This window comes from Salvelinus alpinus, chromosome 1 (assembly GCF_045679555.1).
Source record: "Salvelinus alpinus chromosome 1, SLU_Salpinus.1, whole genome shotgun sequence".
NCBI lineage: Eukaryota > Metazoa > Chordata > Actinopteri > Salmoniformes > Salmonidae > Salvelinus > Salvelinus alpinus.
Window position 1 is genome coordinate 72,249,057 of NC_092086.1, and position 24,650 is coordinate 72,273,706.

Sequence of the window (24,650 nt, forward strand, 5' to 3'; positions counted from 1 at the left end):
GTGTCATTATACTCCTTATGGTGTTTTCTCAAATATATGTATTGATTCCAAAATAAAATGTCACATTAATTTATTCAACATAAAAAATATTAATATCTCAAAACGACCCATTTTAAGACTTTGTTTAGAACAATATACTCTACAATTACATCAAATTGCCAGAGTGGGCTCTCTGCTAATTCTGAAGATATGCTACATTTTATGAGCACCACCAACACAGTGAATGGGAAAATAGATTCAAAGGGAACTCCCGCTGCTGGTCACTTGCTGAATGTGCAATCCTAAAGGAGACTCTGATTGGGGTTAATGTTAATTTATATGTATAAAATGGGTCATATTATGAAAGGGTAACTCTCAACCCCAATTTTAGCCTTTGCCCAACCCCTTCAAATAGAAAATGCATTCAGGGGAGAAGTGGGTGGGGGAAATTGCTCATAAACATTCATTTTGGGTGTGGGTAAACATAGTTGTACCTGATCCCAACACTTTCTCACTAAAGCGTACTTACCAGAAGTTCACTGGCACGCTCTGATAATAAAATTATGTGCAACGCAAGCAGTTACGGCTCTGTACAGTTAGCTCACAGTGGTAAGGTACCAACCAAGTTTCTGACATGTCATTTTAGCAGACGCTCTTAACCAGAGCAACTTACAGGAGCAATTATGGTTAGGTGCCTTGCTCAAGGGCACATCGACAGATCTTTCATCTAGTCTGCTGGGGATTCAAACCAGAGACCTTTCGGTTACTGGCCCACCGCAATTAACCGCTAGGCTAGCTGTCGCCCCATCTATTGCCACTTGCGGTGTGAGTTCGAATACCCCATGGGGGCACAAAATACATCTTTTGAAATGTGTATTTTTGGTACTGTGTTGGGAAGAAAAGTGCAATCGTCACCTTGAAAATGAAGATTAGGTGCTCAATCCAGCCCGCATTGCAATATTTATGCAGTAGCTATTTTTCCAATGGTCAAATTAACTCACAGATTGGTTTTGGGTACTGTAAAAAAAAAAAAAAAAAACTACAACTGCTGCCAATGTGACCCCTCTCACAGGTATAATTTTACGTTTTAGAAGTGTTTGTGTGTGGGCACTGTATGAATGTTGTAAATAAGGGATGAGCATTCACAACCATTGAACTATGAGCTAACTGTCTTAGTGGATTGTGCCACCAATCATAATAGTGGTTGGTAAAAAAAATACAACAAGTTAACATGACCACCATTGTCATCTATTTCATTGTTACGATGGATGTAGCTACGAATATAAACGTATAGTCCTCATAGCCTACGTTTTTTCTTTCTTTTCGTAAAAGCACCGATGTGTATGAAACGGTAAGCAAAAACATTGAATTTGGTCATATGCGGAAATGTTCCTTACACTCCGCTTACCAGGACCATTGCCAAATAAGGCGCACTGTCACCTGCTTTTATAATAAGCCTTGAGGTGGTACCACCCAGAAGAGTTTATTTCATACCGAACCCCTCCCTTGAGATGACGTAGAGGGACCTTCTCAAGGTGCTTCTCTACATCATGATTTCAATGGTAGAGTTGAACCATTGAAAGGGGCAAAAGGAGCTAGATTTACTACTAAAATACTAAAAAAATTGCACTTTTTTAACGAACTGTCAAAATGAAGAACAGAATTGGAATGTTTCACTAGAATGCCAAGAGTGTGCAAAGCTGTCATAAAGGCTACTTTGGCTACTTTGAAAAATCTCAAATATATTTTGACTTGTTTAACACTTTTTGGTTACTACATGATTCCATATGTGTTAATTCATAGTTTTAAAATCTTAACTATTATTCTACAATGTAGAAAATAGTAAAAAAATATATATATACAGTTGAAGTCGGAAGTTTACATACACTTAGATTGGAGTCATTAAAACTTGTTTTTCAACCACTCCACAAATTTCTTGTTAACAAGCTATAGTTTTGGCAAGTCGGTTAGGACATCTACTTTGTGCATGACACAAGTCATTTTTCCAACAATTGTTTACAGACAGATTATTTCACCTATAATTCACTGTATCACAATTCCAGACGTTTACATACACTAAGTTGACTGTGCCTTTAAACAGCGTGGAAAATTCCAGAAAATGTCATGGCTTTAGAAGCTTCTGATAGGCTAATTGACAATTGTCAATTGGAGGTGAACTTGTGGATGTATTTCAAGGCCTACCTTCAAACTCAGTGCCTCTTTGCTTGACATCATGGAAAAATCAAAAGAAATCAGCCAAGACTTCAGAAAAAAATGGTAGACCTCCACAAGTCTGGTTCATCCTTGGGAGCAATTTCCAAACGCCTGAAGGTACCATGTTCATCTGTACAAACAATAGTACGCAAGTATAAACACCATGGGACCACAGAGCCGTCATATCGCTCAGGAAGGAGACGCATTCTGTCTCCTAGAGATGAATGTACTTTGGTGCGAAAAGTGCAAATCAATCCCAGAACAACAGCAAAGGACATTGTGAAGATGCTGGAGGAAACAGGTACAAAAGTATCTATATCCACAGTGAAACGAGTCAATCCTATATCGACTTAAAAGGCCGCTCAGCAAGGAAGAAGCCACTGCTCCAAAACCTCCATAAAAAAGCCAGACTACGGTTTGCAACTGCACATGGGGACAAAGATCGTACTTTTTGGAGAAATGTTCTCTGGTCTGATGAAACAAAAATAGAACTGTTTGGTCATAATGACCATCACTATGTTTGGAGGGAAAAGGGGGAGGCTTGCGAGCCGAAGAACACCATCCCGACCGTGAATCACGGGAGTGGCAGCATCATGTTCTGGGGGTGCTTTGCTGCAGGAGAGACTCGTGCACTTCACAAAATAGAGGGCATCATGAGGCAGGAAAATTATGTGGATATAATAAAGCAACATCTCAAGACATCAGTCAGGAAGTTAAAGCTTGGTCGCAATTGGGTCTTCCAAATGGACAATGACCACAAGCATACTTCTAAAGTTGTGGCAAAATGGCTTATGGACAACCGAGTCAAGGTATTGGAGTGGCCATCACAAAGCCCTGACCTCAATTCTATAGAACATTTGTGGGCAGAACTGAAAAAGCATGTGTGAGCAAGGAGGCCTACAAACCTGATTCAGTTACACCAGCTCTGTCAGGAGGAATGGCCAAAATTCACCCAACTTATTGTGGGAAGCTTGTGGACGGCTACCCGAAACGTTTGAACCAAGTTAAACAATTTAAAGGCAATGCAACCAAATACTAATTGAGTGTATGTAATCTTCTGAACCACTGGGAATGTGATGAAAGAAATAAAAGCTGAAATAAATAATTTCCCCTACTATTATTCTGACATTCTTAAAATAAAGTGGTGATCCTAACTGACCTAAGACAGGGCATTTTTACAAGGTTTAAATGTCAGTAATTGTGAACAACTGATTTTAAATGTATTTGGCTAAGGTGTATGCAAACTTCCGACTGGTACTGTGTATATATATATTTAAAAACAAATTGGCCTCAGAAAACATTGTGAAGTGTACCACTGTGTAATATTGTAAAATATGTGTACATGCCAATACAACAAAGTATTTATACAGCAAAAATGGCTAGGGATTGTAAGAAGTCGGAAGAAGAGTCAATGAATAGAACAATATTCTAAATGTTGATTAAGTGTACTTTGAGCCTCACAGTAACACTGGCAAATGTTTTACTTTATTCACTCTGAAGCTGTGTTCGAATACTCATACTAACTGTACTATTTGTGACGTAAATTGAGTGTGTAGTATGCTTATTGGTCATAGTATGGATATAGGTAGTATGCCAAAAGATGTACTACATTTGCCAAAATACGAAGTATTCAAGGAGTGGACGCTATTTCCGGGCTCTTAGGGCCCATAATGTAATTATCCAGAAAATGGGTGTGGATTCACAACATTTTCAGATTTGAAGAAAATTGAGGAAAATATACAGCCGAAGTCCGACGAGAGCGGATTCAAATTCATTGCTTTAACTAATTATGACAACTGTTGAGCAATGTAATGACTTTTCAAATAAGTTACACGTTATGGTGGCTGACAATTTGTTAGCTACGCTAGCCTTACTAACCACATAGCATATCATTACTGCAGTTGCTTGTATATACCGGTATGTTAGCTAGCTAACTAACGTTAGTTGGCTACTAACACATCACATTTGACAGTATATTAACTATATGCTATCTAATGACCCAACATTTATTGACTTGATTATTCACGTCATTCTTAGCATAGTTAAGTGGTATAGTCGTTATGCGTTCTCAATGGACATTGTTAATGAAGTCGTAAGAGGTCTAGCTAGTAATTTGTTAGCTATGTTAACAAGCTAGCAAGAAGTTGCATAGCAAGGTGAAGTGCTAGTACACTCAACTGAAAGGATAACTTTCATTTACAGTATACTAAAATGAACTAATAGTATGTAGTATATACTCATTAAATACGTAGTATCCAGTATGTTAGTATGGGTTTTTGAACACAGCTTTAGTCTTGCTTGAGAGGTGACCTATGACCTTGTCTTTTAACCTGTGTTCCAGTGTACGGCCATGTCAAAGCTCAATGCCGAAGTGGCTTGTGTCACAGTGCATGAGGACAGCGTGATCGCCGTGGGAACAGAGAAGGGAAGAGCTTTTCTCAACTCACGGAGGGAAATACAAACAGAATTCCACAAGTTTTGCAGTGAGTGCTTCGCTGTGTACTGGGCAAAAAATCTGAATCGGGTATAATTTGCCCAAATCACATAACACGATTAGGCTAGATTTTTCACTTGGAGCAAAATTGGAAAACATTTTCCTCACAGGTCCTGCTTTTGTTTTGGAGTTGAACTTAGTTATTTTTTTTATCTGAGCCTAAAAAGGTTTTGTCTTATTTAAGTAATTCAATCTCAAGTTTTACATTTACATTTGAGTCATTTAGCATTTGCTCTTATCCGGAGTGTAGAACCATTTTTATTGTTTGTATCTCTGTAATGTGTCTCTATCCATGCAACTGTATACTGAATGTATCTATATACTTTTTAAAAAATGGGGACCACAATGGAAATAAGTCCCTGACTTTATTGTGCAATCCCAGTCAAGTAAAAAAAAAAAAAAAAATGTACTGTGTAAATATGTATTTTTTTTACTGATAAATAAATCTATCAATCAATTCTAAAGCAATTGAGAACCAGAATAGCGCAAGTTTGAGTGAAACTGGCAAGGTGAAAAGTGGAGATTTAGTTTAGTTTCTCATGCTTGATTCTTTCAGGGGTGCCCTGTCTGCAAGGGCTGACCACAGTGAATTCCCATGCCAAAGTCCAGGAGAGTGAATCCAGCAAGCTTGGCAAAGAGGGCGGGCACGGCAAACAAAGGGCATCAACAGATGCCCACTCTAACATCTTTGTCTTGAGGAAAATGGTGGAGGAAGTCTTCAGTGTGCTTTACAGTAAGGGCTTCAACATACCTCACCAAACAAAGATATCATTTTTATAGGCCTGCGCTATCGGAATTATATCTATTTTCTATTTTAACTTCCTAATTTCTACCTTCTCATTTAAATCAAATGTCAAGCACATGATTGAATGTTAATATTTACAGTAATTTGACATGCAACGAAGTTTCAGATGAAACGTTCCTTTTCTAATCTCTACCATCTCATAACTAAAATCCTATTTCTGACACGTGATTGAATGTTGTCTACATTGTCAAATCAAACTTTACTTGTCTCGTGTATAGGATGCAACAGGTGTAAAACAGTCCAGTGAAATGGTTGCTTACAAGCTGTTTCTCAATAATGCAGCTTGTAAGTAAGCATTTCGCTGGACTGTTTTACACATGTTGATTATTATTTATTTTTTCATGTGATTAGTGATTAATTTACATCTGTCCCTCATTTTAAGGTCAACCCTCTTATGTGAACTGAACTCTCATTTATTATTGTGAAACTATTCCTTAAAAATAAAAAAATTAATCTAAAGAAACATTGTACATCTAATAGTCAAATCATAGTGTAAAAGCAGGTGGAGCTTGCGTTCAATTGCCACTTCCTGTTGCACACAGCAAGCTTCCATTCCTCCTGCCACAAGGTTTTTTTATGGCTGATTTAAGATGAAATCATCAACCTTGTTACTGTCAACCATGTAACTTTATTTGGCACATAATAGGAACTTAATATAGTATTTTTTGAGATGGGGAAAACTAATAGTTTTTATGACGTTGACATAATTTTAAAATGAGGTGAAATCCCAAAAACATTTGACCAAGTTACACTTCTCAAAAGGCACCGAATTAGTGGAACGACCCAGTAATAATAACAATAGAAGCAGCAGTGTATATATTATAGGTGAACGTGCGCGTGCATGTGTCAAACAGTCATTTGACATGTCCTTTTCTAATTTTTAGCATCTCACAACAGAAAGCATGTTTCTGACAAGTCATGGAATGTTGCCATTTACAGTCATTCAACATACGATGTGATATGTGATAATATTCCAGGTGAGGCTGTTGGAAAGAGCAATAGCCTGGTCCCTGTGCCTTATGAGTGGATCCTGAAGGACCCCAGCTCTGTGGTGGCCCACGGCCTGCCTGAAGGGATCGCCCTGAGGAAACCTGCTGAGTATAACACCAAGACCTTAATGAAGATTCTGGAGCAGAGCAACCGCATCTACTTCACTGTCAAAAGGTGATCTCACTCCATACAGTACTCCATGACGTACCTGCATAAATGGCAGAAATATAGCAGCATAATTAGGATTGATCCAGGGCCGGTCTTGTTATTGACACACAGCTTTATCTTCTCCTGTTTCCTTCTTCTTCATCATCTGTGTATAGGGGAACAGAGGAGCCTTTGCGTGAGACTAAGTCCAGTGCCGGCAACGTCAGCAACCACAACTCCTTCTCGGGCACCACCAAGATCCTAGCCAAACACGGCCCAGCCTCCAAGCCTGCCTCCACCGCCCAGGAATTGTCCACCGCATCGGTCTCGGCCAGCAACTCCATGCTCTCCAGCTTCCTGTATGGCATGCCCATGTCTTCCCTGCCGCACCCTGACGGCAACCCCACGTCCCTCCTCAACCTGGACAGAGACCGCCTGGGGGCCTGGGTGGCAGGGGTGGAGAAAGGGACGGCCGCCAAGGACAGTTCCGACAATGGTAAGATATATAACGTGACCCCACAGGAAGAAGCTGTTGCTGAGGTAGCAGATGATGGAGATCCAGGTTACTTCTGACAAACCCTTCACCATTTTGAGTCACCGTTCATTTTTTGTGTCTGTAATTTAATTAATTTGGCAGGGGAGTGGTTACAATTCTCCCTGTCATTTTTGCTAGTGGTTATACTACTGGCTGTCATTTCACATAGCTTATTTGATCGAGAATCACTTTTGATTATGGCAATTTTCATTTTTCAAGATTCGCTTAGCCTTGAAAGCATGATTTAAAGGCTTTAAATAGGCTTTAAAATAGGCTTTTAATGCTACGCTCGTGAGTATGTTTATCAATGTTTAATTTCTGGCATTTTGCGGATAGTACTCCAAGGGGAGTTGGGCCAGAGTCCTCCCAGCATCCACGTCTCCAAGCGCCTCCTGTTTTCCCTCGTACATGAGAAGTCAGGTAGGCTTGAACTGGAACTGGACACAGACAGTAGACCTGTAGGCCACATACATTTCTCACCAACCCGTTTGTGCTGTCTCAGATATTTTCCATTCACATTGTTCATGGATGCAGCGTCTATGGTGGATGTGTAACAGGTACAGCTTAGCTCAGTTTGACTCAGCTCAGTAGTGTGAAAAGGGGTCAGAGTCTTTAGGCATCTCACCCCACCCCCCTGCCAGACAATGCATATACTCTACATCTGGGTATAGACAATCTCTCAAATGTGGACTCAGTCTTAGATAATGACTTGTCAGCTCACTTAATGGCTCTTTTTTTCATGTGAATCCCACATTGTAGTTATTTAAAGGGGAGCATATCAATCACCCAATGGTTTTTGCCTCACGCTATAGACTCCTCTCCTTTGTGTTGTATGACATGATTGAAAATTATAGTTTTTAATTTTTTTACTTTGATTTCATATAATTTTTTACATTTTACTCAGTGATATGGCATTACCACAAGATATTGCAGATTACAGTGAAGCAAAACAGTGCACTCACACAGAGTATCTACACATGTGCACAGTTGTGCTTCATGCTGCTGGAACATGATAGCTGCCGGACCAAAACAGTGTGAAGTTTATGCTGATTTTAATTATTTTCTCATTCTACTTTGTCAGGGTTTATTCTACATAGTAAATTATTGGGTGGGCCGTCTAAGGCCATACAGTATATTTTTAGAAATACATTTTGGAGTTGGTAAAACGCATTCAGTGTTAACTTTAAGGGATACTTCGGCATTTTGGCAATGAGGCCCTTTATCTACTTTCCCAGAGCCACAAATTATATTCTAATGTAATTCCTTATCCCTGTAAATCCCATTCCAATGTTTAGGTAAAATGTAATTCCCAATTCAATATTATTCCATAAATTCAAATTCAATTCCGTCAGGCTGATAATGTAATTGTTCAGACAGCCTAGCTAAACTGGAAATATAGGAATAGCAGTTAAAATGATCAAAACAAATCCTGTAGTCAATTGTTGATACTAAGTGCATTATTTCCATTAACTGGGAAAAATACAAATATTGAATTCCAATTCAATCCCAAAGATTACATTTTTTACAATTCAAATAGAATTCCAATTCAATTCCATAACTTGAACATTTTTGAAATTCGAATTGATTTCCACGTAAATTTTCCACTTCATGATTGAATTCAATAATTGAATAAGGATTTCAAATTGATTTGGATTTGACCACAACCTTGATAACCACCACCAAAGCCCCTGTGTACATGTGGAAAGTAGACATACCGATTGAAGAACTTTATTTTTTCCATCCTCCCTTTCTTCACCTATTTTTTATGTTTACGTTATTCTCTTTTGCGCTCAACAGAAAAATGGGACTCGTTCATTCGAGAGACAGAGGACATCAACACGCTGAGAGAATGTGTGCAGATCCTGTTCAACAGTCGCTATGGTGAGATGGTTAACCACTATTTCTCAGCATGGTTTCCTATTGTAGGGCATTAGCAGCAAACACTTTTAGGGTTTTAACAACTTTCCAGTTTCCCGGACCCAGATTAAGGTTAGTCTTAGTCCAAAAAGTACTTTCAGTGGAGATTCTCTGCGAAAACGTCCCTTATACAATTTATTTAAAAAATGGTTTTACTATAGAATGATTGTTTAGTCAGTTTCCAGCTGTCATTACTGCATATAAATCCATCCATCCATACATTATACCCTTATGAAGACAGCATTGTAGGGCCTCATGATTGAAATCCTTCAATGATTTCTGACAACCCCCTTATTTTCAGCGGAGGCCCTGGGGTTGGACCACATGGTTCCAGTGCCGTACCGAAAGATAGCCTGCGACCCAGAGGCTATGGAGATCATTGGCATCCCAGACAAAATCCCCTTCAAGAGGCCCTGTACCTACGGAGTACCCAAACTCAAACGCATCCTGGAGGAGCGCCACGGGGTCCGCTTTGTAGTGAAACGGTAAACACTGATCTGAGATCAGTCTGGGAAAGTCTGTCATTTTTCTCTCTCATTCTTCCCTCCAAAAATAAGAGATTGCACTGTAGTGTGTAGTGCACCCATATAAGGGCTACATAACACATCATACCAGGGTTGTGTTCATTAGGCTCCAAAATATATATTTTTTACTGAAACAGGGAAGAACTACAACTAATGCAGTTGTCCAATAAGAAACATGCCCTAATGAAAACAACCCTGTTTGATGAGCTACAAAAGCATGCACAGCATCTCATCTATCTATGATTTCCTATTTGGAAAACTGAATCAATGAAGGGAGAAGTGTCAAACCAGGCCATCTGTCGGTTAAATACCCTGCCCTCCTCCAATAGACAATGCCCCGCTGACTGGTAACCCCCACTTCACACCACACAGCATGGTGCCTCCTGCTCTCTGGCATATTGAGCCAACGTCTCGCTGTCATTCAACCCATTTGATGAAATAAATGTAGATTGGGCTACAGGCTTAGTTTGAGTCAACACCGGTATCAGCGCATGGGCATGTCATTAATGTTAATACAATTAGAGCAGATTGAAGATCATATTTTTATCCAAGAGTGATACACTCCTGACTTTGTTTTTGATATTTGTTGTTGTTATTGCTGTTTATTCAAGATGGCCCAGATATAGACCGTGCAGCGATGTCTGTTTAATCTCGTGAGATGTTGTCTGTTCAAATTTATTTATATAGCCCTTCTTACATCAGCTGATATCTCAAAGTGCTGTACAGAAACCCATCCTAAAACCCCAAACAGCAAGCAATGCAGGTGTAGAAGCACGGTGGCTAGGAAAAACTCCATAGAAAGGCCCAAACCTAGGAAGAAACCTAGAGAGGAACCAGGCTATGAGGGGTGGCCAGTCCTCTTCTGGCTGTGCCGGGTGGAGATTATAACAGAACAGTTCAGTTCCCTTGTTGACATGTGCACTGTTGTTCGCCAACAGGGTGCCCTCCCTACTTGACTGTTATCAATGACCAATAATCACATTTATAAACAATAACAACCCTCTGTTCTCATTCCAGAATGTTTGACGAAAGGATTTTCACAGGTAATACTGAGTACTTTTTCATCTTGCATTGTTGATTTCTAAAGAAGCCCTTAGCATGCCTTTTAGCAATGGCATGTCCTTATTTTTCTTCTGATACCATGGATGTTTAGCTGTAATAGCTTGTAGTCCATCATGGCTGATCTGATTGATTGATCTGCTTGATTCTGTTATGTTGTGTCACAAAGCTGCTGGTAAGGTGGCCAAGGAGGAGGGGAAGCATGACATAAACTCCACCTTTGAGGATGGTTTCCCTGACAACTTCCAGGTCCCGTTGGCTGCACTGGAGCTGGTCACCAATCCTCACAGCAGCAGGTCTGTACGCAAATCCTAGGACCGAGTCAGTAATGTAGAGGGTGTAGTGACGCAAGATGTTATTTGAAATCATCAGAAAAATCTGTTCCGCACCTGATTTAGCCAATCTGCATCCAGAGCTATAACAGACAATTAGATCAGAAGACAATACAAAACAAACGTTTCAACCCGTTGTAATATATTGATAGAGCCATTCCGTGAATGCTACATGTCTATCACTTGGTAATGGAAGGCCATACCCTGACACACCACAATTTATCTATGCCAATTAATTTATGTTATAATTCGAAATTGTGCATTTGTTTTCCTTTTCAGATCTACAAGCTCTTGTGTGAGTCCATTGGCTGACTGCGAAGCAGGTTAGTGACAAGGCAATGCTATAGCCTACTATAGTAATACTTTCATGCAAACCCAATACGTGAACTCTGAGGTTAGCACTCCTTTTTACAGTAGTCTATTAAGTTACATTTTGCATATCCACTCTTTAACTGTCCCTTGGGATTCGCAGATGAAAACTTAAGCCATCTGATACAGAACATACTTACTTAAAGCATTTGAAACACATCTATAAAAATCCAATGTCACACATTCTGGGAGAAAGATCTAGCTTTACCCCAGATGGAACCATATTCCCTATATAGTGCACTACTTTTGACCAGAGCCCTATGGTCCCAGGTCAAAGTAATGCACTATATAGGGTGCCATTTGGGAGGCAGCACTGCTATATGAACTGTTTTTACTGTTACTCTTTAAGGGCCTTCAGGAGATTGTATTCCCTTGAAAAAGATTAAAACGGAACCCCCAGATGGGGAAATCATCCAGGTGACTGTACCAGGTAAGTGGTGCGCCTCTGTCATTATAGTACCTTTTGAAATAGCTTTAGCTGTTAAACCAGATAGCATCGGAGGAGCGGCAAGTCAATATAGTGGAGAATTGCAGTACCAGTCAAAAGTTTGGACACACCTACTTATTCCAGATTATTTTTATTTATGTAGTAACCAAAAAAGTGTTAAACAAATCAAAATATTTTTTATATTTGAGATTCTTCAAAGTAGCCACCCTTTGTCTTGATGACAGCTTTGCACACTCTTGATATTCTCTCAACAAGCTTCATGAGGTAGTCACCTGGACGGCATTTCCATTAACAGGTGTGCCTTGTAAATTTGTGGAATTGATTTCCTTCTTAATGCGTTTGAGTCAAACAGTTGTCTTGTGACAAGGTAGGGGTGGTATACAGAAGATAGCCCTATTTGGTAAAAGACCAAGTCCATATTATGACAAGAACAGCTCAAATAAGCAAAGAGAAACGAGAGTCCATCAATACTTTAAGACAGGAAGGCTGTTCCCCTTTACACTTACCGTACTTATACTTGCATGACAATGAAAGTAGTGGAGTTAGCAAGAGCATAAACAGATCTGGGACCAGGCTAGTACTGTCTCTCCTCTCTCACGTGACTGTCCTGATATCCAGTACCCTAACACTGCTGTCTGTCCCTAAGTTACCCAGTACCCTAACACTGCTGCATGTCTTTATTAAGTATCCTAACCATGTGCCGTCTCTCCTCCCCCAGATGCCAGTGTTTCAGTGGAGGAGCCAAGTGAGCCTCAGGCTGACCCAGTTGCAGCAGCAGTGTTGGCAGTGGCCACCCTGGCGCAGGCTTCTTCCTGCCGCCCTTTGGAGACCCACGCAGGTAACTGCAGTCTCGCCTTCCTTCTCCACCTCACGGCTGCACCAGGACAGCACAGACCCGGCGCCACTGGGCCTACTACCGCCAACACGGTCTCTCCCTCTGTTAGGGAGCTAAATTACCAGCACACGTATGGAATCACTTTTCACAGATACTCCCTGCCTCCTTTCCCCCCTCTCACACTTCCTACCCCACCCCGAGTCACTAGTACCCAGTATTATCTCTTACACCCCACCTCCCACCTACTCTCTGCCAAACCTGTAACACACTAAGTAAGTAATAGGCCGCCTGCTCTGGACACACACTGTCCATCGGTTTATTTATTATTTTTTATCCCATTTTTTTATGGTATCGATGAATTTGGCTTTCATCATTGAAAATCAGACTTTAAGAACGTGTCGTTTTGATTTTAGAATCTGATGGATGGTGCGGAGATCCAGTATTTGAGCTAGTATCCATAAGCAATACCTCAGATAAACACAGTTTTCACAGTAAAGCCTGTGTTCCCATAAAACATATTCAAAGAAAGATTGGTCAACAAATGACAAGATTTTTGCAAACATCCAGATCGGTTTTAGTTTCCTAATATAATAATTGCAATGGAAAACCTCTATTTATAAACAAATGTAAATTGACAATTGACCAAAACTGGGTTTATTTTGTCCAGTTTGTGAGTTTCACTAAAGCTATATGTTTTTAATTTGGACTCTGTCTCAGGTTTGACGGTACAGTTCATGCACCATACACAAATTCTTGTCTCAACCCCGGCCAACAGCCCCTGCAGCCCAACCCCCAACCCTAGTCACCCACGCCCTAGGCCTAAACATCCATCCCCAAGCCCTGATTTTAGTCGAGTAGCACGAGGTAACTAAGGACACTTGAGTACACTACATTCTCTTTCTGAACCTCAATTCTAAGTTGTGCTATAGTTGTGGAGCTATACTAGCCTGAGTGCCAGTCTGTTTGTGCTATCATGTCACTCATTGTCATGTTTGGCTCATTATTTGAAGATTCGTAGAGAAGAGGAAAGAAAAGGAATTGTACTCAAGTGTCCACGCTAACCTCTTGTCTAGATCCTTAGACGTGTTTGTTTTATTTGGTTGCTGTGATGTTATGTTCAAGTTTTCTTTTCCAACGATGATCATGAAGGAAAAAACCACGGGTAAGTGCAGAAAAATGTCATGCTATTTTTTTCTACTTCATATTACCAGATAAACAAATTATGTACAACAATATCTTTGCCTTATGATCAATGGTGAGACACAATGTCAGGTTTTTTTCTGAATCAATAGGTGGCATAGGTGGTGGGCGTGGCAGGGTGTGCGTTCAGCCCGTCTGCACGGCTGAATTTTAGAGGGAAACTTTTCCCTCTATTTCCTGCAATTCTCCATGGAGTTGAGAGGACATGTTGCAATTTTAAAGCTAATTTCCTGCAAATCAAATCAAATTTTATTTGTCACATACATATGGCTAGCAGATGTTAAGGCGAGTGTAGCGAAATGCTTGTGCTTCTAGTTCCGACAATGCAGTAATAACCAACGAGTAATCTAACCTAACAATTCCACAACTACTACCTTATACACACAAGTGTAAAGGGATAAAGAATATGTACATAAAGATATATGAATGAGTGATGGTACAGAACGGCATAGGCAAGATGCAGTAGATGGTATCGAGTACAGTATATACATATGAGATGAGTAATGTAGGGTATGTAAACATAAAAATGGCATAGTTTAAAGTGGCTAGTGATACATGTATTACATAAAGATGGCAAGATGCGGTAGATGATATAGAGTACAGTATATACATACATTATATTAAGTGGCATTGTTTAAAGTGGCTAGTGATACATTTTTGATCAATTTCCATTATTAAAGTGAGCTGGAGTTGAGTCAGTATGTTGGTGGTGAGTCACTCAATGTTAGTGGTGGCTGTTTAACAGTCTGATGGCCTTGAGATAGAAGCTGTTTTTCAGTCTCTCGGTCCCTGCTTTGATGCACTTGTACTGACCTCGCCTTCTGGATGATAGCGGGGTGAACAGGCAGTGGCTCGGGTGGTTGTTGTACTTGATGATCTTTATGGCCTTCCTGTGACATCGGGTGGTGTAGGTGTCCTGGAGGGCAGGTAGTTTGCCACCAGTGATGCGTTGTGCAGACCTCACTACCCTCTGGAGAGCCTTACGGTTGTGGGCGGAGCACTTGCCGTACCAGGAGGGTACTATGGTGTTAAATGCTGAGCTGTAGTCGATGAACAGCATTCTCACATAGGTATTCCTCTTGTCCAGATGGGTTAGGGCAGTGTGCAGTGTGGTTGTGTGTTGAGATGTGTCTGTTACTTAAACTCTGAAGCATTTATTTGGGCTGCAATTTTTGAGGCCGGTAACTCTAATGAGCTTATCCTCTGCAGCAGAGGTAACTCTGGGTCTTCCTTTCCGGTGGCGTTCCTCATGAGAGCAAGTTTCATCATAGCACTTGATGGTTTTTACGACTGCACTCTAATAAACGTTCAAAGTTTTTGACATTTTCCGGATTGACTGTTCTTCATGTCTTAAAGTAATGCTGGACTGTCATTTCTCTTTGCTTTTTGAGCTGTTCTTGTCATAAAATGAACTTGGTCTTTTACCAAATAGGGCTATCTTCTGTATACCACCCCTACCTTGTCACAACACAATGCGCTCAAACACGTTAAGAAGGAAATCAATTCCACAAATTAACTTTTAACAAAGCACACCTGTTAATTGAAATGCATTCCAGGTGACTCCCTCATGATGCTGGTTGAGAGAATGACAAAAGTGTGCAAAGCTGTCATTAAGGCAAATGGCGGCTACTTTGAAGAATCTCAAATATATAATATTTTTTTATTTGTTTAACACTTTTTTGTTACTACATGATTCCATATTTGTTTTTTCATAGTTTTGATGTCTTCCTTACAATGTAGAAAATAGTAAAGAATAAAGAAAAACCCTTGAATGAATAGGTGTGTCCAAACTTTTGACTGGTACTGTGTATATATATTAAATTATTTTTTCATGTCATCGTAAATATTGATGTGTTTTTAGCAAATGTAAGGAACATTTATGTTTGTCGGTAGCCTGTAAAAGTTAGTTGTTTTTTAATTTAATACGCCATTTCGGTTGACCGGTCAGTCTGTATTTCTGAGGTTTGTATCTTTGAGGTTCTACTGTTGTTTGAGCTTGACAAACAGTAGCATGAGTTGTAAGTACCAATGTGAAACCTTTTTAACTAGACTTGCCAACCCTGCTCACCTCTTTGCCGTCTTCCTTTCAGCTGAAGCACTTTCATCTAAACCAGCTTCTCAAGGCCTCAGAAGATCTTCTGAAGGTAAAAATGGGATGGACAACCTGTCTCTAAGATCTTTCAGCTGGATGCACTGTATGCTTACATTGGATAAAGCCTAACAAATTAATTTCAAATGATTGATTGTTAAAGGTGTAATCTGTGATTTTTCCACTTTTGCACTTTTAAATTGATTCTGGATTAATATAATGTATAAATGCCTCATGAGTTTAGTTCAACTGTTTTACCCCTTCAGGCCATTGTTTATTCAGACTGCAGATTTAATGCATTGGAATCTGTTGTAACTTTTACATGTATCACATTCTTCTTCACTAATCAGGTCGTTTTCTTCAGCTCTGAATAAAACACTCGTGAACATTTCTCTTCATTTGCTTTTTTTCCGGAAAGGAAATCTAGCTGAGGACATAGGTGAAATGATCCTCCAGCTTCGGAGGCAAGTGGAAAGCCTATTCAGCACTAAGTATGGTAAGCTGCCTAATACACTTACCTGCACACTCAATGTTCAGACTCTGGCCAAGCGAGAGCAACTGACTCGAGCAATAAAAAAATAGACTTCATCAACCGTTTCTACACAGGCTCATAATTTTCTATCCTTGTTAAGATGTCACAGAGAAAGCAATGATTCTCTAAAAAAAAATATTTAACTATCCTGGGAATAATTCAAGTTGGTGCTGTATATGAACTAATATACATGGGTTCTAACTTGAACAATTATTTGTTAGTTTACAATTGTACAATTTATGCTCCGTGCATATAAATACCACGAAGACTACCGGGAAAGCCCCGAACACAAGATCGTAATTTCTGACTCGCACAGTGGAGGAATATATTGCTGGTAGACTCCTCTACATGGTTATCTGGCACGCACCAAGTGGCACTTCACTTTTTAGTATGAGTAGCATTCCAGTTTAGCTCGCACTCGGCAGGCCATATAGAAAACTCCCCTAGAGCTACAGAACGGACTAATTACTGCAACGCGCAGCCCCCACATATTCCATATTCCGTTCCTAAAATCTGCCATCAGTACGGTGTAGGGAATATCTTCAAGTAGCCCATAGAAGATGGTAGAATAAAATTCTGCTGCAGGTGATGCATCAACCCGCGCGGATCCATAAGACGAGCCATCCACACACACAGTTTCAGCCCCAGCCGTAGGGCTCTATACAGTAACCATGACCTCCATAGCGGTCAAACCTACTCTTTCCCATAGGCTTGTACTATCTATAGTAGGACAGTACAAACAGTTAGCTACCAACAGCTGGCAGACATGTTTACATTTGGTTAGTTTTATCTGTGTTATTTAGATGGAAGATGTGAACTACATGTGGTAGCTCTATAGCTAGTAAATGTTAGCATAGAGGTAGAAAGCTAGCTCTTTCACTTACTCTGCTCACTTCCATGCTCACTGAAGCCTGTGATAATGCTCAGTCTGCTGATGCTGCTGGCTGTTTGAGATGCTTTAGAAGTCACGTTGATGGTAGGGACAGCATTCACTTTGAGAAGCAAGTTCTTGCTGTTGCCCTCCTTCCATTGTTGATAGCTGTGGATGTTCCCAGGGATTAAATATGACATGCAGATTGACCATAGACACCCAATTTGCACGCCTCATTCTCACCAATGTATCCCACTTTGTGACGCTGATCGAGGGGCGTTATGGGACTGTTTCTGAAGTTAGAGCTGACGTGGAGAAAGCCTCAAACCCAACTTTAGGAAAACATTACAATATTATAACTGATTTAAGAGTTTGTAATTTGGGTATGTTTTCTTTTGGTTCTCTAAGCTATTATTATATGTGTTTCTGGCATTGAGAAGTAGGTGCTACACTGCCTTTTAAAGATGTCTTCCAGCGATTTTTGAACTTATACTGTTGAAAAGCGATATCCCAAGTGTAAACAGTAAAGTACAAACACTAAAGGGTAAAAAAAAATTGGGGGGAGTTAGTCTGATCGGAATCCGTGATGTCATCAGCCTCCCCCCTTGCTTGAGGAACAATAGAGGAGAAATAAAGAGGAAAGGTCCACCCTCCCACTTGTGCTATGTCATGACTTACCTGTACCACCTATTGAGATGTGCCTTTTGTTAAGTGAATCCGGTGTTTAATGAGGTGAAAAGGAGACTGGAGTGCCACTTTAAATATTGAACAGCATAGAGCTTTTGCATAAAATGAATCACCCATATTCCTCTCCATTTCCCATCCCCCTCTCTTTCTGTAGCCGAGGCCCTTGGACTACCTGAGTCTGCAAAGGTGCCCTACTCCAAGTTTCAGATGTACCCAGAGGAGCTGTGTGTCACAGGGCTCCCAGAGGGCATGACTTTCCGTAGGCCCAACTGTTTCGGAGCGGCAAAGCTGCGCAAGATCCTGGCCGTTGGCAGCCAGATCCACTTTGTTATCAAAAGGTCAGAGGTCATACATTGTCACGGGGCAGGGTGCATCCCAATAATATCTCCTTTCTCCAGAAGTTTGCAGTTGTTCACATCCCTTCATTGATTTGAAAGGAAATGACTGGTATATGGAAACCCTCTAGCCCATGCCAACACCAATCTAATGCTTTTGTGGGGAGTAGTGAACAAGTGCACACTTCAATAGGATTATTGGAATGCAACTAAGGTCTTGGTCGCATTCCAGGCTGATTACATTGCAGATGTTGCATTACATCAACCAACGGTTGCATCATCGACTGCCCAGTCGGGCATCAGACTGCTATATCATATGATGTGTTTAACTGATGTGTAAAACACTTATCCAGGCGTTGTGAGATATAGAAGGCATCTGCAATGTAGTCAGCCTGGAACACAATCCTTGTTTGTATATTATTATTGTTGTTGTATGAAGAGGATATAGGTAAAACGTTGTATATGTTGGTGCAGGAATGAAGCACAAAAGCATTATTTGTGTGCAAGCTTCTCTTTATGAAGTTCTAACCATGTTTTGTTGTGGTATACTATCCAGGCCAGAACTGTTAACAGATCAAGTCAAGCTAGAACCGCCTCCTCTCCCAGCCTGTGATTCAGGTGAATACATCTTCATCCTAAATGCCAGCTGATTTAATGATTGTATCACAGTTGATTTGAACAATTTGAACATTCAAAAACACTAAGTTTACAAACTAGATTAAACATCCCCACTTAATATAATGGCCAATATCTCAATAGTTTGAAATAAATTTGAATTTTGGTTCAATGTCGATTCATTACTGAATTGATTGAGTGTAAATGGGCCCAGCCCTCTTATAATGTTCTCCACTGTGTCCGTTACCATTAGGCCCTTTTTAAAGCAACTATTATTCTACACATGATCAGTTCAAAATGTTGAGCCCATAAATTAGAATTAACTCTGTAATTAATTAAAATGAGCTGGTAATTCCACATTTAAGGCAGTGGTTTGGATCCATATTTCCAAATAGTTCTGGTGAACTGGTTGTATTCACTGCAAGTTTAGACTTTTTTTCCACAGACCTGGACTCCAAAGATGCTTTGTCAGAAGACGTAGGGGCTGCAATGCAGAGACCAAGCTTCCCAGGTAATAAGGAGACCAAATACTTGATTCAATATCGGTACATTAATTTGCCCTCCTATACTTTGAGTAATACATAGTGGATATCATATGGAGCCTGGTTAGGATTGTTTTTTTCCTCTTGCTTGTTCACTTTTTCTCTAAAATGAGAAGCACTATTTATATGCCGCAATTTAGCTTCAAGCTGCAAAGGTGTATATGAAATATATTAAACAAAACTACTCCATTCATCTGATGTTGTCATATGGTTCTGTTGACAGATAGCTTAGAGGCCAAGCTGTCTAGGATCGACCTGGCCAACACCCTGAGAGAGCAGGTCCAGGACCTATTCAACCGGAAGTATGGGGAGGCACTTGGCATCAAATATCCCGTCCAAGTGCCTTACAAGAGGATCAAGAGCAACCCGGGCTCGGTGATCATCGAGGGCTTGCCCCCTGGCATCCCCTTCAGAAAACCCTGTACCTTTGGCTCGCAGAACCTGGAGAGGATCCTGGCAGTTGCCGACAAGATCTGCTTCACCATCACCAGGTGGGTAGTTCTCCTTCACGTTTTCATGGGGTTGTGGAAATAAGACATATGGCAGGGATCTTCAGCTACTGGCCCTTGGGACAAACTATTGCTACTTTTCTTTTCTCCCTGGTAGTTGGTTGATTGATGTTAAGATTCCATCTTTGTTTATCTCTTGCAGACCTTTCCAAGGACTCATCCCTAAACCAGGTAACTCTCCATATATTTTATGAAGCAGATATTTAATTCATATTTCTGAATTTTCATTTCAAATCAAATTTTATTGGTCACATACACATGGTTAGCAGATGTTAATGCGAGTTTGGCGAAATGCTTGTGCTTCTAGTTCCGACCATGCAGAAATATCTAACAATTTCACAACTACCTTTTACACACAAGTGTAAAGGAATGAATAAGAATATGTACATATAAATATATGGATGAGCGATGGCCGAACGGCGTAGGCAAGATGCAGTAGATGGTGTAGAGTACAGTATACACATATGAGTAATGTAGGGTATGTAAACATTAAATAAAGTTGCATTGTTTAAAGTGACTAGTGATACATTTATTACATCCAATTTTTTATTATTAAAGTGGCTAGAGATTTGAGTCAGTATGTTGGCAGCAGCCACACAATGTTAGTGATGGCTGTTTAACAGTCTGATGGCCTTGAGATAGAAGCTGTTTTTCAGTCTCTCGGTCCCAGCTTTGATGCACCTGTACTGACCTCGCCTTCTGGATGATAGCGGGGTGAACAGGCATTGGCTCGGGTGGTTGTTGTCCTTGATGATCTTTTTGGCCTTCCTGTGACATCGGGTGGTGTAGGTGTCCTGGAGGGCAGGTAGTTTGCCCCCGGTGATGCGTTGTGCAGACCTCACTATCCTCTGGAGAGCCTTACGGTTGTGGGCAGAGCACTTGCCGTACCAGGCGGTGATACAGCCCGACAGGATGCTCTCAGTTGTGCATCTGTAAAGGTTTGTGAGTGTTTTTGGTGACAAGCCAAATTTCTTCAGCCTCCTGAGGTTGAAGAGGCGCTGTTGCACCTTTTTCACCACACTGTCTGTGTGGGTGGACCATTTCAATTTGTCCCTGATGTGTACGCCGAGGAACTTAAAACTTTCCATCTTCTCCACTACTGTCCCGTCAATGTGGATAGGGGGCTGCTCCCTCTGCTGTTTCCTGAAGTCCACGATCAGCTGTTTTGTTGACGTTGAGTGTGAGGTTATTTTCCTGACACCACACTCCGAGGGCCCTCGCCTCCTCCCTGTAGGCCGTCTCGTCGTTGTTGGTAATCAAGCCTACCACTGTAGTGTAGTCTGCAAACTTGATGATTGAGTTGGAAGTGTGCATGGCGATGCAGTCATGGGTGAACAGGGAGTACAGGAGAGGGCTCAGAACGCACCCTTGTGGGGCCCGAGTGTTGAGGATCAGCGGGGTGGAGATGTTGTTTCCTACCCTCACCACCTGGGGGCGTCCCGTCAGAAAGTCCAGGACCAAGTTGCACAGGGCGGGGCTCGAGACCCAGGTTCTCGCGCTTAATGACGAGTTTGGAAGGTACTATGGTGTTAAATGCTGAGCTGTAGTCGATGAACAGCATTCTTACATAGGTATTCCTCTTGTCCAGATGGGTTAGGGCAGTGTGATTGTGATTGCGTCGTCTGTGGACCTATTGGGGCGGTGCATGACTTGTTAGGAAATGTCCCGTGTCAACTGTGAACTCATAGATAGTATAGTAGTAATAAACACTGAGTGTACAAAGCATTAGGGACACATTCCTAATATTTAGTTGCACCTCCTTTTGCTTCACACAGGAAACTGTTGTGTGGAAAACCCATCAGTGTTGCAATTCTTGAAACACTCAAACCGGTGCGCCTGGCACCTACTACCATGCCCCATTCAAAGGCACTTAAATATATTGTCTTGGCCATTCACCCTCTGAATGGCGCACATACACAATCCATGTCTCAATTGTCTCAAGGCTTAAAAAATACTTCTTTAACCCGTTTCCTCCCCTTCCTCTACACTGATTTGAAGTGTATTTAACAAGTGACATCAATAAGGGATCATAGCTTTCACCTGGTCAGTCTATGTCAGGGAAAGAGCATGAGCAAGAATGTTTTGTACACTCGGTTGTATAATGACATTACATTTGTCTCCCTCTAAGCACCTCGTCGGATCACTTTATTGAAGAAGGCCTACGCCTCAATAAGTGGTGAGCATAATAATTGTGTTGCATGTTCATTTTGATGCAGTAAGAACACTTGGTTTGAAACTGTCATGATTGCATGCACTAAATAGGAGCATTCAGATACCCAGAGCAAGCAAAAACAAAGTAAACAGTGTACTTATCAGAGTCAACTGCGTACATGTATTTATTTTATTTTCCCACCAATGTTTGACTCCTCTCCTCCTGAAATGACAGATGAGGAAGAGGTCAACTCCATCGGTGAGAAAGTGATCCTTCGCAAGCAAGTGAAAGAACTCTTCAACCAGAAATATGGTCAGTGTATATCCTTCATTCATACTGTATGCTTTATCTATACAAGCCTTAGTGAAAAAAATGATCCTAACTTAAGTTTAATATTCACTTAGTCTCTCATTGATATCCATGCATGACTTAGTGAAAATTCAACCTAAGTTGAAGTTACGATCCGCCCAAAACTGACTGAAAAGATTCTTGTTAAGGTGATGCTTTGGGCCTGGACCACTCTGTCCTGGTCCCATACAAGCTGATCCGTGCCAGTCCCGAGTCTGTGGAGGTTAGTGGCCTTCCGGACGATATTCGCTTCCGAAATCCCAACACTTACGACATAGTCCGCCTGGAAAAGATTCTTCAAGCCCGAGATGAGATCAACATCAACATCAAAAGCCAGCTACAGTGAGTATCTGTGTAATTGTGATAATAGCGTCAATCTGAAGTTTGTGGAAATATCCCAGATTATGGATACAAAGTCTAAAATGTGAAAGAAGGACATGAAAGAACTGTACACGTTGAAATTATAGTAGAGAGACTCACTCTTGGGCAAAGCCAGGCTCACCTCTGGTCATTTACGGAAATTAAATTCATATTTAATTAATTTTCTCTTCTACAGGCCTTTTGCAGAAATATGCACCCAAACATGTAACACAGGTAAGGATTGTTCTACAGTAACCTATTTATAAATATTTTAAAAAGCAATGCAGTCTATAAGAACACGTGCTTTAGCAGTATGTTCAAAACGGCATTATTGTTTTTGTGTTTTAAGAAGAGAAAGCGGTTTCTACCAATCGACGCAAACGCAAAAGAGTCCTGGAGAGCAGCCGGGTGTCCTTACCCTCCGAGTCAGGGGTATCAACCAATCAGATTCCAGTGATGGTACGTGGTAATTACGTGATCATTCTCAAAAATACATGACTGAAATACTCTGATTTGATACTTTGATGCAGTTTACTTTATATTTATATTGCATTTGTAGGTATTAAAGGCATTTGTAAAAGGCACTAATAAGGTTGTGTAATTGGACAGGAATTTGCTTCTGCAACAGCATAACTAGTCTCCCTCGTCCTCTCTCTAATGATCCTTCTATTGCTTTGTCTCTTTCTGCTTGTAGCAATGGCCCATGTACATGGTGGACTACAGTGGAGTGAATGTGCAAGTCCATGGGAAGGTGAAATACTAGAAGAGGAAAAAGATGCTATGCTACAGGAAGAGAATAGACATGAGAGGACTTTATCAAAGCTGTACTTATAACCACATCTCCAAGTTTCAGCTTTGCCCGTGTGCTGTTGCTTAAATAATCTTCTAACTGAAAATATAGGTTTGGATGTGTGTTTTGGAGTGGTGGCGATTGCCAATATTAGGTGGCTTGGGTGGAAAGGTGAGGAGGAACTATAGAATCTGTGCATAATTTGTTGCAGGATGCTTTCTTTTCTTTTGTCTTCCCCCACAAGTCATGATGGGGCTTTCTTGATACAACTATTTCAAAAGTGATTACAAAAAACGCTATTCAATCCGACTGGGGTTATGTTATGGCACTAAGCTTATGGAACTCACAATTACTGAAGTACTCACTATTTTAGATCATTTTTATCAGATCCAACATGGAGACTTTCGTTATGGGGTGTAACTACGGCACAAATGTATTGGATCAATCTGGTTTTACAACATTCAGATATTTGTATGATTATTTATTTATTTATTTTGAAGATAAAAAAAAAAAAACATGTGCAGGGATGTAAATTACAATGTTCAGTAATCTAAGTACTGAATCAAATGTCTCTACAACGCTAACTACTACTGTATGTAACTCAAAAAGTATATCAATTGAAATATGTTTGCCTTCAGGTGTGCGTTCCGGTATTCTCCGTGGTAGGAATAACCCAAGGTGATAGCATTATATCTAAGAAAACATTACATATTTTGTATAACTACATGGCTTTTCTTTTATCACAGTACTTGTACATGGAGTTGAGATTTCTCAACTCGGCTTTTCTTATGTTTGTTCCACATCTGCGCTAAGTTGAAATGTCTCATTAAGTCAACATGAATGTAACGTGTGTAAAAGAAAGAATGGTCTGTGTTATCCTGTAACGATTGTCTCTGGATTCACCAGTATTTATATGCTGTACCTTAATGCCATTTAGGCCTTTGAAATAAAATGTGTTGCCTTGCACTTTCA

At 40.5% G+C, this 24,650-nt stretch overlaps 1 protein-coding gene across 5 annotated transcripts in view; it reads left to right on the top strand.

Annotated features, from left to right (window-relative positions):
* Nucleotides 1–24,650, top strand: part of LOC139584785 (general transcription factor II-I repeat domain-containing protein 1-like) — a 36,400-nt gene extending 11,750 nt beyond the window's left edge. For 4 of the 5 annotated variants that reach the window (XM_071417003.1, XM_071326098.1, XM_071326090.1 and 1 more), the window contains exons 3-27: nucleotides 4,535–4,676; nucleotides 5,244–5,420; nucleotides 6,470–6,656; nucleotides 6,806–7,125; nucleotides 7,501–7,584; nucleotides 8,962–9,045; nucleotides 9,383–9,566; nucleotides 10,623–10,648; nucleotides 10,834–10,960; nucleotides 11,276–11,319; nucleotides 11,715–11,795; nucleotides 12,532–12,651; nucleotides 15,939–15,992; nucleotides 16,356–16,433; nucleotides 18,182–18,365; nucleotides 18,919–18,980; nucleotides 19,408–19,488; nucleotides 19,743–20,010; nucleotides 20,171–20,199; nucleotides 22,157–22,204; nucleotides 22,415–22,492; nucleotides 22,678–22,870; nucleotides 23,085–23,122; nucleotides 23,238–23,347; nucleotides 23,583–24,650. In XM_071417003.1, coding sequence (XP_071273104.1) covers nucleotides 4,535–4,676; nucleotides 5,244–5,420; nucleotides 6,470–6,656; nucleotides 6,806–7,125; nucleotides 7,501–7,584; nucleotides 8,962–9,045; nucleotides 9,383–9,566; nucleotides 10,623–10,648; nucleotides 10,834–10,960; nucleotides 11,276–11,319; nucleotides 11,715–11,795; nucleotides 12,532–12,651; nucleotides 15,939–15,992; nucleotides 16,356–16,433; nucleotides 18,182–18,365; nucleotides 18,919–18,980; nucleotides 19,408–19,488; nucleotides 19,743–20,010; nucleotides 20,171–20,199; nucleotides 22,157–22,204; nucleotides 22,415–22,492; nucleotides 22,678–22,870; nucleotides 23,085–23,122; nucleotides 23,238–23,347; nucleotides 23,583–23,651 — 2,868 coding nt within the window. In that variant the 3' untranslated portion in view covers nucleotides 23,652–24,650. The remainder of the gene's footprint in view (nucleotides 1–4,534; nucleotides 4,677–5,243; nucleotides 5,421–6,469; nucleotides 6,657–6,805; nucleotides 7,126–7,500; nucleotides 7,585–8,961; nucleotides 9,046–9,382; nucleotides 9,567–10,622; nucleotides 10,649–10,833; nucleotides 10,961–11,275; nucleotides 11,320–11,714; nucleotides 11,796–12,531; nucleotides 12,652–15,938; nucleotides 15,993–16,355; nucleotides 16,434–18,181; nucleotides 18,366–18,918; nucleotides 18,981–19,407; nucleotides 19,489–19,742; nucleotides 20,011–20,170; nucleotides 20,200–22,156; nucleotides 22,205–22,414; nucleotides 22,493–22,677; nucleotides 22,871–23,084; nucleotides 23,123–23,237; nucleotides 23,348–23,582) is intronic. The other variant, XM_071326080.1, reaches the window with a different exon arrangement.